Source organism: Brienomyrus brachyistius, chromosome 16, assembly GCF_023856365.1.
Source record: "Brienomyrus brachyistius isolate T26 chromosome 16, BBRACH_0.4, whole genome shotgun sequence".
NCBI classification, from domain to species: domain Eukaryota; kingdom Metazoa; phylum Chordata; class Actinopteri; order Osteoglossiformes; family Mormyridae; genus Brienomyrus; species Brienomyrus brachyistius.
In genome coordinates, this window is record NC_064548.1 from 11111275 (window position 1) to 11131057 (window position 19783).

Here is a 19783-nt window from a genome sequence, read left to right on the forward strand (position 1 = left end):
ATCCATTCTGAGTTATTCCCTGCTTTGCACCCATAGTTTCCAGGATAGACCACGGACCGCCTAACCCTACATACTACAGTATTATTACAACAGGCAGCTTTCAAAAATAATTTATATGTTTTTTTTTCCAAATTTCAGATAAGTCATGGATGCACACACCAGAAGCCCTTGTGAAGCATTATATAGCATATAATGCTAAGGTACGTACCGAATGGCCTCTCAGTGATTTCTAAGTAATGGTTTTACTCTTTGTTGGATCTACAAATTGTTTAAATGAAACATTTAGATATTATGCTTCGAATATTTCAGAAGCAGTGATTTAGTGTATTCTCTTTCCCCTTATTGTTGCTGTAGGAGTACTGGAATTGCTGATTCAGTACTTTAATTGTTGCTGTTTTTTTTTTAATGATTCAACAATGCTCAGTGATTCAGTAGGCAGCATTATGGCTTCTGTATATTCTAATGTTTATATGAATTTTGGTCAGGTACTCTAAGTTCTTCCTACAAAAGAAAGTATTTAGTTGAATTTGTCTTTGTAAATTTTTATGTGCTGTGAAGGACAGGTAACTCATAATGTGGCTCAGTGTGTTTTAAATTCATCTACTCAGAAGACTGAATTAATGAGTTAAGGAGAGGACTGCAAGAGTGAAAAGTGGAAAGAAGGCCAAAGGTGACAGTGTCCAGTTATGGGTGACAAGCAGCAGGCCAATTTCCGCTGCCTGTTTGTCATGGCTGCACTTCCAGCAGCTGCACAGTGTTCAAGCAGAGCAGCGTGGAACATGCCTTTGGGCACAGCATCAGCACTGTGTGCACTCATGCTGGCCGGAACAGCTTGCTCATTTAATTGAAAGCTAGCTGTCATGTTCGTTAATATTTCTTCTTGCTTATATGCTCTTGATGTTGCATAATGTTTATTTATGCCATCTAATAGATAGCAAGGGAAATTTTCACATGTTAAAAAAAATGGAAACGTATTATTATATTAGCTCTTACTCTTAATTTGTTTGCTTGAATTGAAATAATTCATTACGTTTTCTCTGTAATGTCTAATATTGACTGCCCAAATAGTCCATCCTCTTGAATTTATGTAATACACCCAGAAGTGAATCAAGTCTTTCAAGGAAATTCGCCTATATATTGTGACGTAAATAAATTAATCTCACAATTCAGAAACCCAATTCTCCGTGAGACACACTCATCTGGACCAGTTCACACACTACACCTTGTGTATCTCAGACTGCAAAGTAAGGGATAATGCCCACTAAGGTGTCCCATTATGTAGAATTAATGGACAATGCCCAGGCATACGGAGTGGAGGTCATAGCCATCCCGAGTTATACAAAGTCAATAGCCAATCAGAAAATGGCATTTGTTGTTTCCAAGTAAATTCCAAAATAAGTCACATGTGATCCCACTGTAAGCACGTTATTGCGTGTATACACACACGCGCACACACACACTTACATCAGACGGTGGTGGAAGAGCAAGATCTGATGAATGTGTAAGGCAGGGGTCTCAAATGTCAGGCATCGACTGTGTCCCCAACACTCCAACCTTTTAATGAAACCCGAGAGCCCTGCTTTAATTATGAATCTCTTCATTTTATGCTAGTTCCTCGGAAGCACAGAAGTTGATCAACCTAAAGGCACAGAAGTTGTAAAAGATGCAGTCCGAAAGCTTAAGGTATGTGGTGATGCTTTCAATAATAGTTACACAGGCATGTTTCTCAATCATGGTCCTTGTGAACCATTCTGTATGCCGATTTCCAGGTGAGTTGAATGAATCCTATAGTTTGTCACATTAAGTTCTTGTGATTAGTAACTGTAATTATGAAAAATTGTTCATTGTGTCTAAATATTTGCTTTGCCCCTTCAAGTGAGTAAAGCAGTGTTCATTATTAAAATTAATCAACGATTGCGCATTCATTACCCTTGAGTATTCAACCAAATAACTGATAACTAAATAGAATTACAAAGCTTTATTAACAAATAATGATAATTTCACTTGCATATGTTGAATTTCGATTGGATTAACTTGGAGGAAGCCATTGTACTGACATTTTTTAAAGTGATTTCAGTTGTGTGATGCATTAAATTTGGTTAGGCATAATTAAGAGCTCAGCTGGACCAAAAAATACCATAATCAGTTTGTCATCAGGGCCCAGTTTGAAGAACACTGGCTTCAAGTTTACATTCACATGCCTATGGTATATACTGTTGATGTATTAATCACATTCTTTTGTTGTAAACTATATGCACTTAGTTTTTAATAGTGGTTCTCTTCATCCCATGCTACTTATTCAATTGTAACAATCTAATGAATTATTTTTCCCCATGCGTATAGTAGTCCGCCGTATCTGCGGTATCAGTAACTGCAATTTCAGTCATCCGCAGTTTACCAAAGTCTGAAAAATATATGTAGCAGCATGTTTTCATTGTTCCTTCATCCTTTAAGGGGTATGAAAAAGCATGATTTTTCATTGCTCCGTCATGCCTTGATAGGCGCTATTTTTTTCATTGCTCTGTTGACTCTTGAGTTAGACTTGACTGGCATTAACTCAGGCTTTTTTGGTACAGAGTGGTGATCAGTTACCATGAAAATACCGCGGTAGGTCTTGGAAAGTATCACCCACGGATACGGGAGGACTGCTGTATATTATAATTAGGGCTATCTGAAAGTAAAATATCCTTTTAATTCCTCACCTTTTACTGACCTTTGATTTGTTGCTGTCTTGAATTATATTTGCATCAGTAAAACGATTTATTGCCTGTCATTGTATAAGCCCTTGACCTGTACAGTGGCACTTGGGAGTGCAAAAAAGGGGTACAACCCAAATGGGATGTCATCTGCATATACATATTCAGTATATTTACACATGTAGTATATGTAACTTGAATTAAATTAAGAATGAAGAGAATGTTAAACATCATAATAATAAGTTTTATTTATATGGCGCCTTTCTCGCACTCAAGGACGCTTTACAATGCAAACAATGATACTGAAAACAATGCAGACACAGCAGCAACAGTAACAACGGAACAACAAGAATGTTACGTAGTAGTAGTTACATTGTAGCATTCGTGGAATAAATGTCTTCAACTGAAGCTTGAAAATGTTAAGAAACTGTATCTCTCGCAGACTGTGAGGAAGTTTCGGCTCAATGAAAATCACGGTGTAATACTCATCGGCGCCCACTGTTGTGCGTCTTCCTTACAGACCTGACTAAACTGTTCGCTGAGGCAGCGAACTTTCAGCTTTGTCCCTTGGTCAAGAAACACAGCCGCTACCCACGAGCAGGATAATTTAAATTAAGGGGACTATTGAAGTACAACCTTTATGTAATTACTTTATCCACTATACAGTTCCGCTTGTCATCTAATCGACGACTCATTACTGTAATAGTGGCAAAAATAAAATGTGTGCTACGTATTTTTATAATAATTGATCCCCGACACTTTAACTGTTGTTGCTTTTCTCCATCTTCTCTCTCACTTTTCCCGCGCCTTCCATGACCCCATGACCCCACCTTCAATTTACAATTTGGCCACAAAATACATAAATTATAACATTTTCCTTTACAATAACATGAAATGCAACATGATAAATTCAACACAAACTTAATCACAATTTTAAAAAAATGTTTAGTAAATGGGTTACACAAGGCACCTTGAAGAAAATTTGAACTTATTAGTGATTATTTATAATTTCATTTGTTTGTTGTTTTACCCAGAAGTTTGAATGGTGATCATGCCCTCATTTGTGATACTGTTTCATTTAAAATTTTAGTTTTGCTTTTTTGTAAAAGTTGCTTTGTCTTAAAAGAGATGTTTTGAATTTAACACTAACTTAACACTCAGTAGGTAGACCAGAGTTTATCTTGAGAAATTGTGACCAACTGAATAATAGCCTCCAGATAAACACTGTTAATTAAAACTGAACCTATGGAGATACTTTCGTCTTAAATTTTCCCATTTTACAAATCACTTTCTCTCAATCCACCCAGCAAACATTCCGTAACACTGTAAGTGTAAAGGAAGAAGGACTCCATCAGCTCAAAGAAGTCAGTTAGCCTCCAGTTAACTGAGGCTAGACCAGCGATCATCCAAACTTAGTCATGCTATAGTTCCAAATCCATCGATTTTATAGGGTACTTTAATTGTGCTTATCTATTATGGATTGATGCGTTGATATTTTAATGCTGTTTGGCGTCAGTCTAATAAATTAACATCACAGGGAGCCATTAAACCATTCCTGAAATTTAGTGATTCATACTGATTTACAAAAGGGAAGAGTTCCTATGTCATTAAGGTATATTAAAACAGTTGAATACTCATTAGTCACTGTGCTTCTTACTCTTCATTTCCTACATATTTCTGAGTCTCGTCTTCCTGTTAACTCTTTCTCTCTGTGTTTTTCCCACATTTCCCACATTCTGGTCTATTTTACATGCCTGTGGAATTCAAGTGTGGAGTTCAACTCTAAGGTAAGAACTGGGTTGTGTTTAGCATTAAAGCTCTTCCTATGGTGGGATGAACTCCACACTTGACTGATGCGGGCTTATCGTCTGTCTGATTTTACACATTTTAGAATAACTGTAAAGACATCACAATTATAAATTAGCATATATTGAATTGTGCACTGACCAGAAAAGTATGAACCAAAAAAATCATTTTTTTTGGGGGGGGGGGGGGGGGGAGGGCACTAGTTTCATGAGGTAGCCTCTTGCTATGCTTTTCTGTCTGTCCTGAATGAGTTCACACCTCCAGCCATGTGAAAAAGAAATCACACTCTTTCAATTCAAAGGTTTTACATATCAGGACATTATAATAATAATAAAAAAAATCTGGTTCTTGACAGATCTTAAAATTAGGTCAATACAACCTCAGATGAACAACACCACATGACATATTACACCGTGTCATTCAAAAACTAAACCAAAATGCATTGCTGCTTCCATAGGAAATAGGCATAAACAGGTGCGGCTAATCAAATGCACTTAATTGATCATCAGCAAGTATGACCACCTCTATAAAAGCAGACGTTTTGGCAGTTTGCTGGTCTGGAGCGCTAAGGTGTGTGCGTTATGACAGTGTAAAGGAAGAAGGACTCCAGCATTGATCTTGGAGAAGCAATTACTGTGGCCCATCAGTCTAGGAAGTGTTATAAGGCAATTTACGAAACAATTTAAAGTCCTTCATTCTGCAGTGAGAAAGATTATGCACAAGTGGAAAAAATTCCAGAGAACTGCCAGTCTTGCCAGAATGTTCCAGAAAACTCACTCCAAGGTCAGACCGTGCAATGCTCAGAGAAACTGCAACAAACCCAAGAGCTACATCTCAGACTGCAGGTCTCAGTTAGAATGCTAAATGTTAAAGTTTGGGACTGTACAATTAGAGAAAGACTGAGCAATTATGACTCGTTTGGAAGGGTTGCCAGAAGAAAGCCTCTTCGCTATAAAAAGAACATGGCAGCATGGCATAAGTTTGCAAAGTTGCAACTGATCAAACTACAAGACTTTTGCAGCAACGTGCTTTAGACCAGTTCTTGGTCATAATGCACAGCTCCACGTTTGGTGAAAACCAAGCATAGCATATCAGCACAAACACTTCCAACACATACCTACTGTCAAGCACGGTGGTGGAGGGGTGATGATTTGGGTTTGCTTTGCAGCCACAGGACTTGGGCACCATGCAGTCATTGAGTCAACCATGAACAACTCTGTATGCCAAAGTATTGTAGAGTCAAAATTGACGCCATCTGTCCAACAGCTCAAGCTTGGCTGAAATTGGGTCATGCAACAGGACAATGATTCCAAGCACACCAGCAAATCTACAACAGAATTCCTCCACAACAATGTGAGAGACTGTTGAAGTAATCATTTTCTGTATGACTAAGTTATTGATGTTAAAGGTGGTTGTACAAGCTATTGAATCATACCTAAATTTCCTTCAGGATTAATAAAATATTTGTTGCGTGTTGTTTTACACATGAGGTTAAATTTAAATAATTTTAGAACCTGGCAAGGACCAGATGATTTTTTAAAATTATTATTATGTCATGATACGTGAAACCATAGGACTGAAAGAGTGTGCATTTACTTTTTGACATGACTGTAGATTGAATGAATGAATGAATTAACGAACAAACAAAAACGCATTTTCTCAATATGTTGACATTGCTGCATTATCCTATCTTATAGTTGTGATACCAAGTACCTTTGATGTATATTCCATAGCAGTTACAAAAGTGCAAATTCCTACTTTGGATATCTAGAAAATATATAACGTTGGAACCTTGCAGAATTGGTTTGACAATGATCCAGAGCAAACAAATGATTTCAGTTTGAAACCCGTATGCTTTTCATAATGCGCTTGGTAAAAAACAAACTCCTCCAAAACCATCTCTATTGATCATCATCATCATCATCATCATCATCATCATCATCATCATCATCATCATCTAACCATTTTGTTTGTACTTATTGTTGCTTTATTTGTTTAAAATAATATAAAGTTATGTTTATATAAAGTTATGGTTTGGCTTGAATGTGGAGTTACCTAGATAAATTGGCACATTATTTGTTCTATACCCTGCTTAAAACTCATCTGCTTTCATGTGCATTTCATTTCTTTTGATTTTGTTAAGTTGGTTTCTTATCTTATTTATTACTATTATATATTTTTTTATTTTATCTTATTGATTTGTGTCCTGTGGTATTTTATCGGTATTAATGCTAACTGTATATTTATTCTATACGTTGTAGAGTATCTAGTGACTTGTTCCTACAGCACTGTTTGTACATCCTGTTTGTACAGCACTTTGGAAGTTGTTTTAAATGTGTTTTATAAATAACTTCGATTTATTGATTGACTTACTCCTCGTTATATTTAATGCTTTTCACATTTTTATCTTTGCAGTTTCAAAGGCATATCAAAAAATCTGAGGGCCAGAAGATTCCAAAAATTGAATTACAGATTTCAATCTATGGCGTGAAAATTTTAGACCCTAAAACAAAAGTAAGTTTCTAGCTTATTTTAGACATCTTTTAATATGGTGGTGATTACATGCATATCTTGCCAGTGTGAAGCTTAATTATAAAGTGGCTGTGCAGGGGAGACCTGTGCCACATAGTCTAGTCGGGGGACAGTTCTATAACAGAGTAGTTCCTCAAAGTACAAGCAGCAAATTATTATAATTTTTTCTTGAAATGGTGTCTAGCGTGCTGGCTGAGGGGGAAATAGGTATTTTGCAAAGTGACTTGCAGTTAATTATTTTCTATACTGAAAAGCAACCATGGACTTTTCTTATACTAAAGTATCATAAAAGCAAATGTAATTTCATTAGGCACCTTTGGATTTCATGTTTCCTTTTTGATGGGTAATGGTCATTTGAGTAATGCACTTGTACTCCTGTTCAATTGTAGAACAAAATAAAGGAAATTATTTTGTTCCTTGTCTGACATTTTCTTTTTCATCTTACAGGATGTGCAGTACAATTGCCAGTTGCACAGGATGTCTTTCTGTGCTGATGATAAAACAGACAAAAGGATATTCACATTTATCTGTAAAGATTCGGAGTCTAACAAGCACTTGTGTTATGTTTTTGACAGTGAAAAATGTGTAAGTGAAATATCTGCATTTAAGACCACTATGTAATTACGTGTGGCTTTTTTTGACGTTTTAATGTGAAGCTTTGTGTAACCCTTTTAGGCAGAAGAGATAACTCTGACTATTGGCCAAGCCTTTGACTTGGCATATAAAAAGTTCTTGGAATCTGGGGGGAAAGATGTGGAGACACGAAAGCAAATTGGAAGTTTGCAAAAAAGAGTAAGATTTTTTAAAATTCTTCATCAGTGTGATATGCTAGAAACAGCGCATGTTGATATTTTAGCCCTACGTAAATAGAAAGTAGTATGCGGCCCGTGAAAAATAATGCTTCTTTAATAATCTCAAACAATTACCATTTATTTTAGATACAAGAATTAGAAACTGAAAACTCTGAATTGAAAACGCAGCTGCAAGGTGCCAAAGAGCAACTGAGGGTAGCTCATGAAACACCAGTGAGTTTGGGATTTTCTTTCTTATTCACACACTACTTTCTGTCAGTGAAAGCAATTCTGCGTCTTTGAGATACCTCTATACTGTGTAATTAAACTGTCTCTCTAAAAAATGCTTTATTGATACGTAATGCTTTCTCCTGCCGTCTTTTCACAGCTCCTGCTCTCAAACTCTACTAATGAAGCATATATTCTGCAAAGGCCTTCATCTCTCTTCTGGTGTCATAGTTTGAAGTCGATCTCTTGTTTAGAAATCTCCTCTGTCACGCTCACTCCTATGAGTTCACCTGACTCTTGTCTGTCTGCGGGGCTACTAACTCCTCCTCCGGCTAAAGCTACATTACCAAAGTCACCGAATGGGCACAGTGTCCCTCGGCCTCGTGTAAATCCCCCGTGCATTTTCCAGTTTCCAGGCTTGCTTTTTATTTATCTTTTCATGTGTAACCACTCCTCTTTGTAGTAGTGGTGTAATGGCTCTGCAACTAAGACTGAATCCACGATACAAACGTTCACATGTCACTGGTTCTGGAAGATGGAACCTCGATATCCTCCCCCCAACCCCAACCTGCTGCCACATTTGCAGCCTTTTGAGCTTTAGATTGAGTGACTAATGTTACAAAACTAATTTTTCACGAATTTATTTTGTTTGAAGTTGCATATTTTATACATTTTTGACATTACACCTATTTTATTGTCTTACAATTGTGTGTGTCACATGACTATTTTAGTCTAATCATGATCAAGTGATCACACTTGTGGTTAAGGTTAGTTTAGTTTTATTAGATTAAGATAATCCTGAGGTTGCAGAGCACCTGGGCAAATTCAGGTCATCAGTATTTTATTTATTTTATTTATATTTGTGCATGTTGTAATATGAAGTAAATCTAACATGTTTTTTAGTGTCCCAAGTTGTAAGTAATTAATACTAATTAAAAGCCCAGAAATGTTTTCCCACAAAAAAAAAAATTACGGTAGCTTTGGCATCATTATGACTGTGCTTAACGCTTTACTTCAGCCTTCCATACTCAGTCTTTTATCTTTCATGAAGTGAATATTTCTAACAACGTTGCGTGCGTTGTCAGGCATACAGCATTTTGTATTACCATTATATTTGTCAATGGTTGCTAATCGAGGTAGTCGCTAAATGAGTAGTAGTTTTGACTTTAGCTAGCCACAAAAAACAACCATTTTTTATGGATTATATGCCAAAGAAAATATAAACAGGATAAACTGGGTTGCAACAAACGATGGTGCACACGATGGTGCACATTTCAGGCGAACATAGTTACAGTACCTGCTGTTCAAAGGATTCAGTGTTTCTGATTCTCAGTCCAGTGTCTGCAGTCACCTACAGTATATCATCTTTCCGAAAACAGCAACTGTCTTAAGATATATAGTGTACCGTTTGAGTGGACAGCCCCAATATTTTATGGTGGTGGGTTTCAGAAACACGAGTGTGCCAAATGATTTTTTTAAGTTAAATATATGATATAAGAAAAATGAAATGCCAATGTTTTGTTATTACCAAATTTTCATTCCATGCATGTCTTTTAAACCTTTGTTATTGCAGGCCGGAAGCATCTCAATGAAAGCCCCTTGTACTGACATGTTTGACATGGTGCCATTTTCTCCCGTGTCTCCGATGGTACTCTCACCAGCAAGAAATAGTCAATCTCCCACATCTTCTTTTATGAGGCCAGCTGAAACCAGTGCGTATTTTTAGGATACTGAACTAAATCAATATATATTATTTTCTAACCTCCAATATTTAGAAATTCAGTGTATTTGATGACTGTTGATATTGATCAGTAACCTTTTTAAATGTTTAGTTGGACTCAAACATTTCTGTGTTGTTCAGGGAGAGATCTTTTTGGTGCTGAACCCTTTGACCCCTTTATGTGTGGAGCAGCAGAATTTTCTCCTGACATCCAGTCCAAGTTGGACGAAATGCAGGTGACTGCATGTTTGTGAATAATATATAGAGATTGTATACAGCTGGATCGAAGAATGGATTTCAAACACTGCTGAGGCAGAAGAAATGTGCTTAAATCATTCAAACAGCTGAAAATGAGGAACATTTAATAACTCCAGCCATCAGATTTTGGACACTTACACAAAACTTATGTTAAATATTTGCGGTATTTACTGAACTTGGTAATCTGTTAAGTCGTGTGAAATGAATGTGGACTTTTTAACTGCATGTGCTCTTTTTCTGTATGCTTGTAATTGTTAATGAAGTAATAGATAGATACTTAAACTTTTTTTCTAATTTGCTCTTTATTGGCAGCGTCAGAGATGGTTGGTATGCATTTGTTTCCTGTAAAAATGGTACAGTCTGCTGGCACTGTCACACGTATATGCATGAATATATTTTCTTGCTTATTTCCATCCGCATGACAGCATAACATGCATGTGAATTGGGATGTAAGGCAAGCTGCATTTCAACTAGTTTTTTTTTTCCTTCCTCCTTTATTTCTGTGTGATATCTTATTTGTAAAAACTTGCATGCTTTTCATTTTCAATTAAAAATAATCAAACTTAATTTTTTGTCCTTGGCGTACTTGAATAGGTTGTAAAATATTAAATGTCTTGCGGTTGGGTGACAAGGTTTGCTTTTGTGCAGGTAGTAAACTTTTTGTACAGTTTATTTACTTTATACCTGGCTCTTAGTTAAATTTGATATTTACTGGTATGCATTTGGGGGAATAATAATAATATGGGTTGAATGCTTAGTATTGTTCAATTCTGACCTTCAGGTCTGAGTATGTAATGTCTGCATGTTCCCTGCATGTCTCTGTACATGTTTAATCCAGGCATTTCGGTGAAACGATCTCCTTGTGCTGTGATTGTGTTAGTGCTTGCTTTGTGCTGGACAGTAACATCATTTCTGGGAAATGCTCCAGGCTCACCGAAACCTTATGTTGGGTAAACAGTTATAGGACATGGATGGAACATAATAGCTTTAGTTTATAATTTAAAATATGTATTTCTACTAAATGGAATTTTAGTAATTAAATGTGAGGGGCAGAAAACAGCATAAAGTGGCAGGTCAGCAGTTATGATCACTAGTTTTCCAGAAAATGAATTTTCTAAACAAGTATGAAGGTATTTCAACTGCATCCCTCTGGTGGACACTCTGAGAATTGCCAGGTTTTGTGACAGCATTAGCAAAATTTTCTTCGATCTATACACCTGAAATATATCCCAATTCTGAGAAACATCACAGTACTATTCAAACACGTATCAATATCCCTATTTTCTTTCTTTATTTAGAAATCTAGAAAGGCACACACTTATTTATGATACTATGTTTTAAAAATGCATTTTGTTAAATGCTAATTATTTTACCTGTGAAGATATTGGGAAGCATTGGCTTCTATGCAGGCCAGTCCGTTTTGCTTAATAGAATTAATAGACAGAAATACATTTAGTTTTGATCTGTATTGTAAATATAAATATTTTCTCACATTTATAGGTAGAGTAAGGTTAGCAAAGTATTCTTTTTTGATTCCTAACTTGACATTTGGCGGGTTATATGAATTTTATATTATTATTAGAATTGCACTCTTGTATCAACCAGGAAAATATTCAAAGAATTTGATTGTAAATATCCTAATTTTTGTTAGGTTTTGTTTTCATATGTGTTACATTTTGATTTCCTTACTATATTTTGTTTGCTATTAATCCTCAGAGAGGGAGTAACATCTACTATTCTGGCATTCTATGTGACTTGCTCTTGAAAACGTTTTTCCACGTGTTATTTCTTTTATTTATTTTTTTTAATGACCAAAAAACCTTTCTCATACACTCGTATTAGATACACCACTGCAATGGGTACACCTGCTTCTTAAACAGCCCCTCTCTCCAAAATGGTGAACCAAGTGTCTGCAACTGAATGTGGACACTGTAGACAGGACCAAAATGTCCGGTTGCTGTGCCTCTCAGAACAGCCAAGCCATTAGATACAAGTCATTCTTAATGTATGATTGTTGGTGCCAGAAGTGGTGGTTCCAAAATAACAAAAACAGCAACTCTCATGAGAGTTTCACATATGACTGTGTCTAAAGGTTACAGAGGATAACACAAAAGAGAATGATACAAAAGTTCCAGTCAGTGGCATTTCTGTTGCTGTTATTAGAGAGATCAGCAGAGAATAGCCGGACTCGCTAATGCAGACAGGCTACAAGTGCAAAAATAACAGCTCAGTCCAACATCCAAGGATCTACCCAGTTCTGTATAAGTGTTCCAAATAAACTGGTCACTGAATGTATGTCACCATATGTCAATACAGTTATTTTCATAACAGCAGTAAAAGAAAATTGCAAATTTTTAAAATACTTATTATATTATAATTGAGGGCAGTAGTATGGCTCTGCATAGCATAATTCTGATCTTTGGCTTTTATTTTAATTGTCTTTTTGGATGTACTTTACAGGATTGTGCTGATAACTTTTTTTCCCTTTTGTTTTTCAGGAGGGGTTCAAAATGGGACTGACATTAGAAGGAACTGTCTTTTCTTTTGATCCTCTGGACAGCTGCTGCTGATGCCAAGAAATTTTTGTCTTGTACAACTTAAGACATTTGTATAGATAAGGTCCACAGATAGTTTTTCGGCTAACAAGATGATTAATCATTCTGAGATATATGTCTTAGCTTTTGGTTTAGACACAAACTGCACATAGAGGAAAGCACTATTTTTATAATAAATAGAATGAAATCATAATTTAGAAGCCATTATGGATTCGTGGAGAATTTTTGTGTCCAACTTATATGTGTGTCAGACTGACATGTAGCTCAGTATGAATATTCTTGCCTCACAATGCCAGCTTTGGATGTGTACCTGCTGTGTGTGTGCAATGTTTGCATGCTGTCATCCTGTCGTGTGGGTACCATTTTCCTCCCGCAGTCCAAAAACATGCCCATGGCATGTTATTGTGTGTGTACATAACCATTGGTGTGAGCAACCTGTGAGGGACCGGCATCCCCTCCAGAGTGTACCCCAATCTGCGACCTGTGAGGGACCGGCATTCCCTCCATGGTGTACCCCAATCTGCGACCTGTGAGGGACTGGCATCCCCTCCAGGGTGTACCCCAATCTGCGACCTGTGAGGGACTGGCATCCCCTCCATGGTGTACCCCAATCTGCGACCTGTGAGGGACCGGCATCCAGTCCAGGGTGTACCCCAGTCTGTGACCTGTGAGGGACCGGCATCCCCTCCATGGTGTACCCCAATCTGCGACCTGTGAGGGACCGGCATCCCCTCCAGGGTGTACCCCAGTCTGTGACCTGTGAGGGACCGGCATCCCCTCCAGGGTGTACCCCAATCTGCGACCTGTGAGGGACCGGCATCCCCTCCAGGGTGTACCCCAATCTGCGACCTGTGAGGGACTGGCATCCCATCCAGAGTGTATCCCTGCTTTGTGTCCTGTGCAGCCTGGGAAATGATCTGTGACCCTGAGCAGGATTAAAGGCTGGAAGATGGATGGAAGAGAATAATAATAAGAAGAATAATAATATCATTATATATATAATAATACTACTAATAATAATAATGAACCACACACAACATTATACACTATACCAGGGGCCTGTTTCACGAAACAGAATTTCTTGTTTAGAGGGATAACTTGTCAGATTTAAGGATCATCAGTTTAAATGGACTTTATCTTTGTTTGCTTACATTTAGCCCAGAGTACCTTAAATCCAACAAGTTATCTGGCTAAGCATGAAATCCAACTTCATGAAACAGGCCCCAGATAAGTGGCTGCAATGTGGTTGAAATAATAACCAACCGTGGTTTTTTTCTATTTTTTTTTCTGCATTACCATAATATCTTAATGCTTATTTCTGATAAATTTATATTCATATTTTAACCCAGAAAACTCTATGGGTTTGTCCTTTATGTAACCTTGTATTGTAGCCTTTGCAATTGTAATTATAAAATAAAAAGACAATAAATTCCGCCTATATTAAGTTCTTTTGTGAGAATGGCCTGGGTTTGCATAGGTGCAGTACATGGAACGCCAAGCCTGTCTGACCATGCTGCAAGGTTCTTTCTCCCTTTCCCACCAAAACTGTTTTTCTTTTCTATCATGCAGAAATGATTTTTCCTTATTCCCATCCATCTATGAAAAAGAATTGTGTAATAAATAAACAAAGAAAAACCTACCTAGACCACCAGAGCATTTTCAAAAGTAAGCATTAGGCCCACAAGCAAGCGCTGTAGATCTGAAACTGTGTATACGATTGAGGTGTACGAGTGTATCAAAAAGGTTATTTGGTCATAAAAAAATCGACATGTGGAAACACATGTAACAATTGGGTATAACGTTTGAAGGTGATTTTTATTGAGTCAAGCACACGTGTAAAAAATGCTCCTGGTCTCAATGGGTATCTGTAGGGTAAAAAGTATTTCTAACTTTGAGTATGTTGTTTTCTCTTCTGAGAACCCTATACCATGTATGTTGTGAGAACATTCTACATTCTTACATTCTAGATAACATTGATTTAGTTCAAACTAAAGAAGTTGGTGTAATAGCTTTAGTGCTACAGCAGATGGAGCCACCTATATTATTTATAGGCGTATTCTATTGTTACTCAATCTGATTTTTATGTGTTTTTTTTTTGCATTTTTTTCAATAATAATGGTTATTGATTATTAGCAATTTTTACAAGTAGTTTCCACATATTTCATTTTACTCCACAGTTGATAGTGAAACATGAGGTCCTACGGTGGCCTTGGAGCAGTTTTCAGGGTTAAGGGCCTTGCTTAGAAAGATATTATCAATCCGGGAGACTTGAACCTTTCAACCATGTTCTAGCCCCCAGAGCCATGACCCCTGATTTTTCCCCTTTTTTGCTTAATTAATAATAATAAACATTTCACACACATTACATCAACTGCTCATATTTAAATTTTATTAGAAAAAAAGAATACATTTTTTTCTAGGACCCTAACATTCACAATAGTTCTACAATGCAACCCTCTAGCATGATTGTTTTCTGGTTCAACCTGTGCTAAAATTCAGCAAATTGCTCGCTTTTGTTATTCACCGAAATAAATATTTTCCTTGTCGATCATGGGGTGTGGAACAGTCCACAGTACTGTGAATACGGTGAAGTTCTCGGCAGTAGTTAAAAGGTATCAGGTTTCATTACAAAACACCCATGTTCATGTTGTCCAAAATATTTATTATTTTATTTACAAAAAGCAAACAGGTCCAACGTCAATACCAAATTCTTGATCTGGGCCACCAACATCCACTAGGGCTATATCCACAACGGGAAGCCTTGCAGTTTGCTGCGTTCTGTACTCAAACACAGTCTTTCCCCAGAAACCAGCTGCTGCCTGTAAAGTGAAGGGGATTTCACAAGTACATATTTGCTTGACCCAATAACATTAAATTTTCTGTTAGTAAATGATTCATATTCTTTTATTTTTACTTACTGTGCAGCTATCCTCTGTTACAGTGTACTGGAACCGAATGTTCCCCTCTGCCTTTAATTCTATGTCATTTGCTGACTTTAGGATGATGGCTTTTTTCAAATTTCCTGTCTTCTCATCTTTGTATGCCACACTGTTCTTGCAGTGGTAGGTGATTGTCTGAGATGCCTCTTTGGATAGTAGGCGAATAAACGTCATTTGGACAGTGACAGAGTTTGGTGCCTGATCTTTGTTTCCATAGGTAAACTGTCAATTAATATGGGTTAAACAGTTATACATTGCATTTACACAATTATGCTGATATATATAAAATATATATATATATATATATATATAACAAATCTGTATTTTTAAATCCTCATTTAATCATGGTTCTGCAGGCAGAAGACTACACTGCGAGGCAGGCTGCTTCCAGGCTCAGACTTTCTAAGACAGCAGTACACAAGAACAAGGTGAAGCAGGGGACACTGGAAACGCCCAGAAACCAGCCAGGAAAGGGACTGGAACGACATTATAATGCCAGATGACAGTTATCAGACAGTTTCTCATAAATCGTACATCAAGTGACCTTCGAAAGAAATGAGAAGCATTAAGTGCAGGTGTGAAGTGCACTGCTAGGACAGTTTGTATCAGGATCCTAGAAGCAGGACTAAAGTTCCATAAAGCAAGGAAAAAGTCCTTCATTAATGAGAAATAAAGAGCCCATCTGCAGTTTGCTATATATATATATATATATATATATATATATATATATATATATATATATATATATATATATATATATATATAATCTATTCATCTATTCATAGATGCACAGATGCTTTAGAAATGACTGAACAAAAAATTGTGTTGTGTGCTGTGGTCTCAATTTTTTCTGCTGTTGCGTATGTGTGTGTGTGTTATTTTATTAAGATAATATGTTAAACATTGCAGGTAAATTGATTAAACTGATCCCATTCTTCTGGAAATCCAGAAATAATGTAGAATACTTGATATTGTGTGATATTATTCCAGCTAATAAGAAGATATGAATTCATCATCAGTAGCACAATTATGAAACTGGCTTCTAATGAATTACATTTTCACTATAAAACTTCACTATACTGTAAACCTTACCTGTGAGCCCCGATTGATAGTAGATCCAAACCAAATACGTTTTCCTCCTGCAGCATCTGATGAGCTCCACCATGTTTTGCGTGGTGTGCTTGATGGATTTGCCGAGATGCAAGTCTCACCTGTCTCCATATTACAATATACCATAATAGCATCCTCTACACTCCCTTGGTTGGGATCTACCCAGTATTCACCTGTAACAGGTATACAGATTCAAGGAAATATACTTGACAAGCAGATATCCAGTTACAAGTTCCATCCATTTGTATTGACACAAACTCACCGCTCTTCTTTAGTGGGTAGCACTGTTTTAAGTCCTCACAAGTTCTTGCAGGATGCGTTTTGCTGCCATCAGGACTGCGCATGTTTTCTATTTGGCTACTAAGTGCTTTCAACGTAGCATGAACTCCAGGGTCTGGATGCAGAAGGTCAGATGAGTTGTAGATTGGAAGTGCCTCATCTTTGCTGAATTCAGGAGGTGGGGTGGCAATATTGTACTCATTCTGGTCTCCAAATATATCATCCATTGCTGCAGTGGGACGTCCAGGGGCACCTGGAGGACCAGGAGGGCCAGGATCTCCAGGAGGTCCCTACCAATAAAACAAAAACAACTGATAAGGCTGCAATCCACATAATCAAAATTTATACCGATGACCCAAAACATCATGGCCAACCCCTGGTGAAGTGAATAATGTTGATTATCTAGCAAAATTTCAAGGTCTGGGATATATTAGATGATAGGCCAACATTTGGTATTCATAATCACCATGTTGAATGCAGAAGAAATGGGCAGGGATAAAGAACTGAGGGTGACGTTGGTAAGAGCAAAAAAATTATGTCTAGCCAACTGGGTCAGAGCATCTCATAAATGGCAATACGTTTGGGGTGCTCACACTCAGTGCTTGTGAGTACCTCCCGAGAGCGGTCCGAGGAGGGAAAACCTGCGAGACAGGATGTTGGGTGGCCAGGATGCCAATGAAGGCTGTCATATCACATTTATATATTTTGTGTTTCCAGAGAATTTCATAATTTTAAATTACAATTCCTAATCAAACAAAACAGCTGATATGATGATTGCTAATCTTTCCAGTCATCTCTATTAGTGACATTTCTTGACTTTAATATTTGTTTTGACTTACTTCAGGACCAATTTCCCCGGCGAGTCCACGTGATCCTGGTGGTCCCAGTGGCCCTCGATGCCCATTGTTTCCCTCTTTCCCTGGAGGCCCAACTGGCCCAGGAGGTCCCTAAAAATGTAAACGTTAAAATTAATTTGAAAAGCTGAAATTCAACTTATATTATATTGCCAGTGGTATACAATGATTGTTAATGTTAAGAATTACTCTTAGTCCATGAGGTCCAATGATCCCTGTAAGTCCTTGATCCCCAGTTCTACCCTAAAAACAAAAAGTATGATGATGACATATTTTAGATAGCATCTCTATACTCATGAAATCTTTCCAGATATTCAAAATTATTAATGGAGTTTTACTTACCGGTGGTCCAGGTAAACCCTGTAATCCAGTGAAGCCTCTGTGGCCTTTCTGTCCCCTTTCTCCATGATCACCAATATCACCCTTTTCACCTCTTGGTCCTTGAGGTCCCTGTCATTACACATTATAAATACAACGACCATTAGCTAAGTTAAATTAAACTACTTTTTGTCAAAATTTTATGTCTGAAAGTAGCAAAGATATACAGGCAGTATGTCTGACTTACAAACTAACTTATACTTCCAAACAGACAGCCATAAAGCCTATTACAGTATATTTTTAAAAAATTGTGTTAAAGACAATGGTTCATAACAGTGACGCACGCACTTTGTGACGATAGTGAAAACACTGGGCCACTTCAGTGTTTGTTGGCTTGAGGTACAGTACAGTACCATATGTAGTTACTTTTATTATTAATGTTTGTTTATTATTAATATTATGTACTGTATTATTGTTTTTCCGACTTACCTACAAATTTGACTTAAAGACAGACTTATGGAAAGGATCTTGTTTATAACCTGGACATTGTTCGTATGCATACATAACCTCTTCATAAACTACATGGTCATAGTGAGTAGAATATAACATGTTATAATTCCAGTTCAGTGAGGCTGTGAGACATGGGAGTAAAGGGTTGGGACTTTATTTACAGGCTGAAGTAGATTTTACAAACTATGTGGGGGAGGATCAAGAAGAAAGGACAGCAGTCCTGGCGACGGCACCCACAAACAGACACTGACATCTGTTTGCAGAAGTGCTACACTACAGTATGTTTACTTTAGTGTGAAAAAAATTTATGAACAAAGGCAGCAATGAACTAAATAAGTGTGTTTGTCACCTGTCCTACCCTGGAACATCTACTGCACATCCTCTGGCATCTTACAGAGGTCAAAATCTTACTATTAATCCTCGCTTTCCTGCTGTACCAGGAGGCCCCATAGGTCCTCTGGAGCCCTGTCAAGAGACATCAGGAGTAAGAAATGCATGCAGGACATAATACAACTCAGCATGTGACATGCATAATCTGGTACACAAACAGAGTCTACATGTCCTATGTTAATGTGGAAAAGGCTTATGACTGCGTGCCCTGACATGTAATGTAGGAGGTGCTTTGTGAATATAAGGCCACTGTCATGTGCTCTTTGGTCCCTATGAATCTGGCAAGTGTTGTGGCTGCTTCTGGAAAGAGTGTGATTTTCATGGATAGGGAATCAAGGCACAGCTATGGCTGGAAGGGTGTCCAGAATAGATCGTTCACATTTTCGTTTTCATCCAGCTCCCAGTACACCTATGCCAGGGAGCAAAAAAATGGTGTATGGGGGTCTCCAATGACTTGGTTTAGAAACATTGATGTACAGTAGGACCTCCAGGATGCACTGCAAGGCCAGGCCACAGTCACAGAAAGAATGTAATGCTTTATTCAGGGGTGGGGGTGGGATGCTTGTCTATGGATATCTTATATGGATGCCACCTGTTCAGCTCCCAGTGGTGTTATTTTGGGTAGATACCACACCAGCTGGCCTGGGCATGTCTGATAATCCCCCAGAACAAACTAGAGTCTGTAGCCATGGAAAAAGAGGTCTATTCTGACCTGCGTGCTATGTTGTCAGCACGACTCCCACCCGGATAAGCCGTTTGAAGATGAGTTCATGATGTGACATTGGCTTGGACTAATG

The 19783-nt window shown here is 37.6% G+C and overlaps 2 protein-coding genes across 13 annotated transcripts in view; one reads left to right on the plus strand and one right to left on the minus strand.

Moving 5' to 3' along the window:
* The window catches only part of LOC125710161 (PTB domain-containing engulfment adapter protein 1-like), a 41367-nt gene extending 27343 nt beyond the window's left edge, over positions 1–14024 (plus strand). For 2 of the 11 annotated variants that reach the window (XM_048979553.1, XM_048979554.1), the window contains 11 exons: positions 139–200; positions 1612–1683; positions 6918–7016; positions 7482–7619; positions 7710–7826; positions 7973–8059; positions 8214–8438; positions 9627–9765; positions 9915–10009; positions 10344–10358; positions 12530–14024. In XM_048979553.1, the coding sequence (XP_048835510.1) occupies positions 139–200; positions 1612–1683; positions 6918–7016; positions 7482–7619; positions 7710–7826; positions 7973–8059; positions 8214–8438; positions 9627–9765; positions 9915–10009; positions 10344–10358; positions 12530–12601 (1121 nt within the window). In that variant the 3' untranslated portion in view covers positions 12602–14024. The remainder of the gene's footprint in view (positions 1–138; positions 201–1611; positions 1684–6917; positions 7017–7481; positions 7620–7709; positions 7827–7972; positions 8060–8213; positions 8439–9626; positions 9766–9914; positions 10010–10343; positions 10359–12529) is intronic. The other 9 variants (XM_048979557.1, XM_048979552.1, XM_048979556.1 and 6 more) reach the window with 5 other exon arrangements.
* Positions 14025–14953: 929 nt separating this feature from the next.
* The window catches only part of LOC125710149 (collagen alpha-2(V) chain-like), a 29210-nt gene continuing 24380 nt past the window's right edge, over positions 14954–19783 (minus strand). The window contains exons 47-54 of one of the 2 annotated variants that reach the window (XM_048979512.1): positions 19008–19061; positions 18111–18218; positions 17958–18011; positions 17754–17861; positions 16898–17204; positions 16618–16808; positions 15501–15747; positions 14954–15401 (exon numbers count right to left, since the gene is read on the minus strand). In XM_048979512.1, coding sequence (XP_048835469.1) covers positions 15259–15401; positions 15501–15747; positions 16618–16808; positions 16898–17204; positions 17754–17861; positions 17958–18011; positions 18111–18218; positions 19008–19061 — 1212 coding nt within the window. In that variant the 3' untranslated portion in view covers positions 14954–15258. Of the gene's footprint in view, positions 15406–15500; positions 15748–16617; positions 16809–16897; positions 17205–17753; positions 17862–17957; positions 18012–18110; positions 18219–19007; positions 19062–19783 lie in introns of both variants that reach the window. The other variant, XM_048979511.1, reaches the window with a different exon arrangement.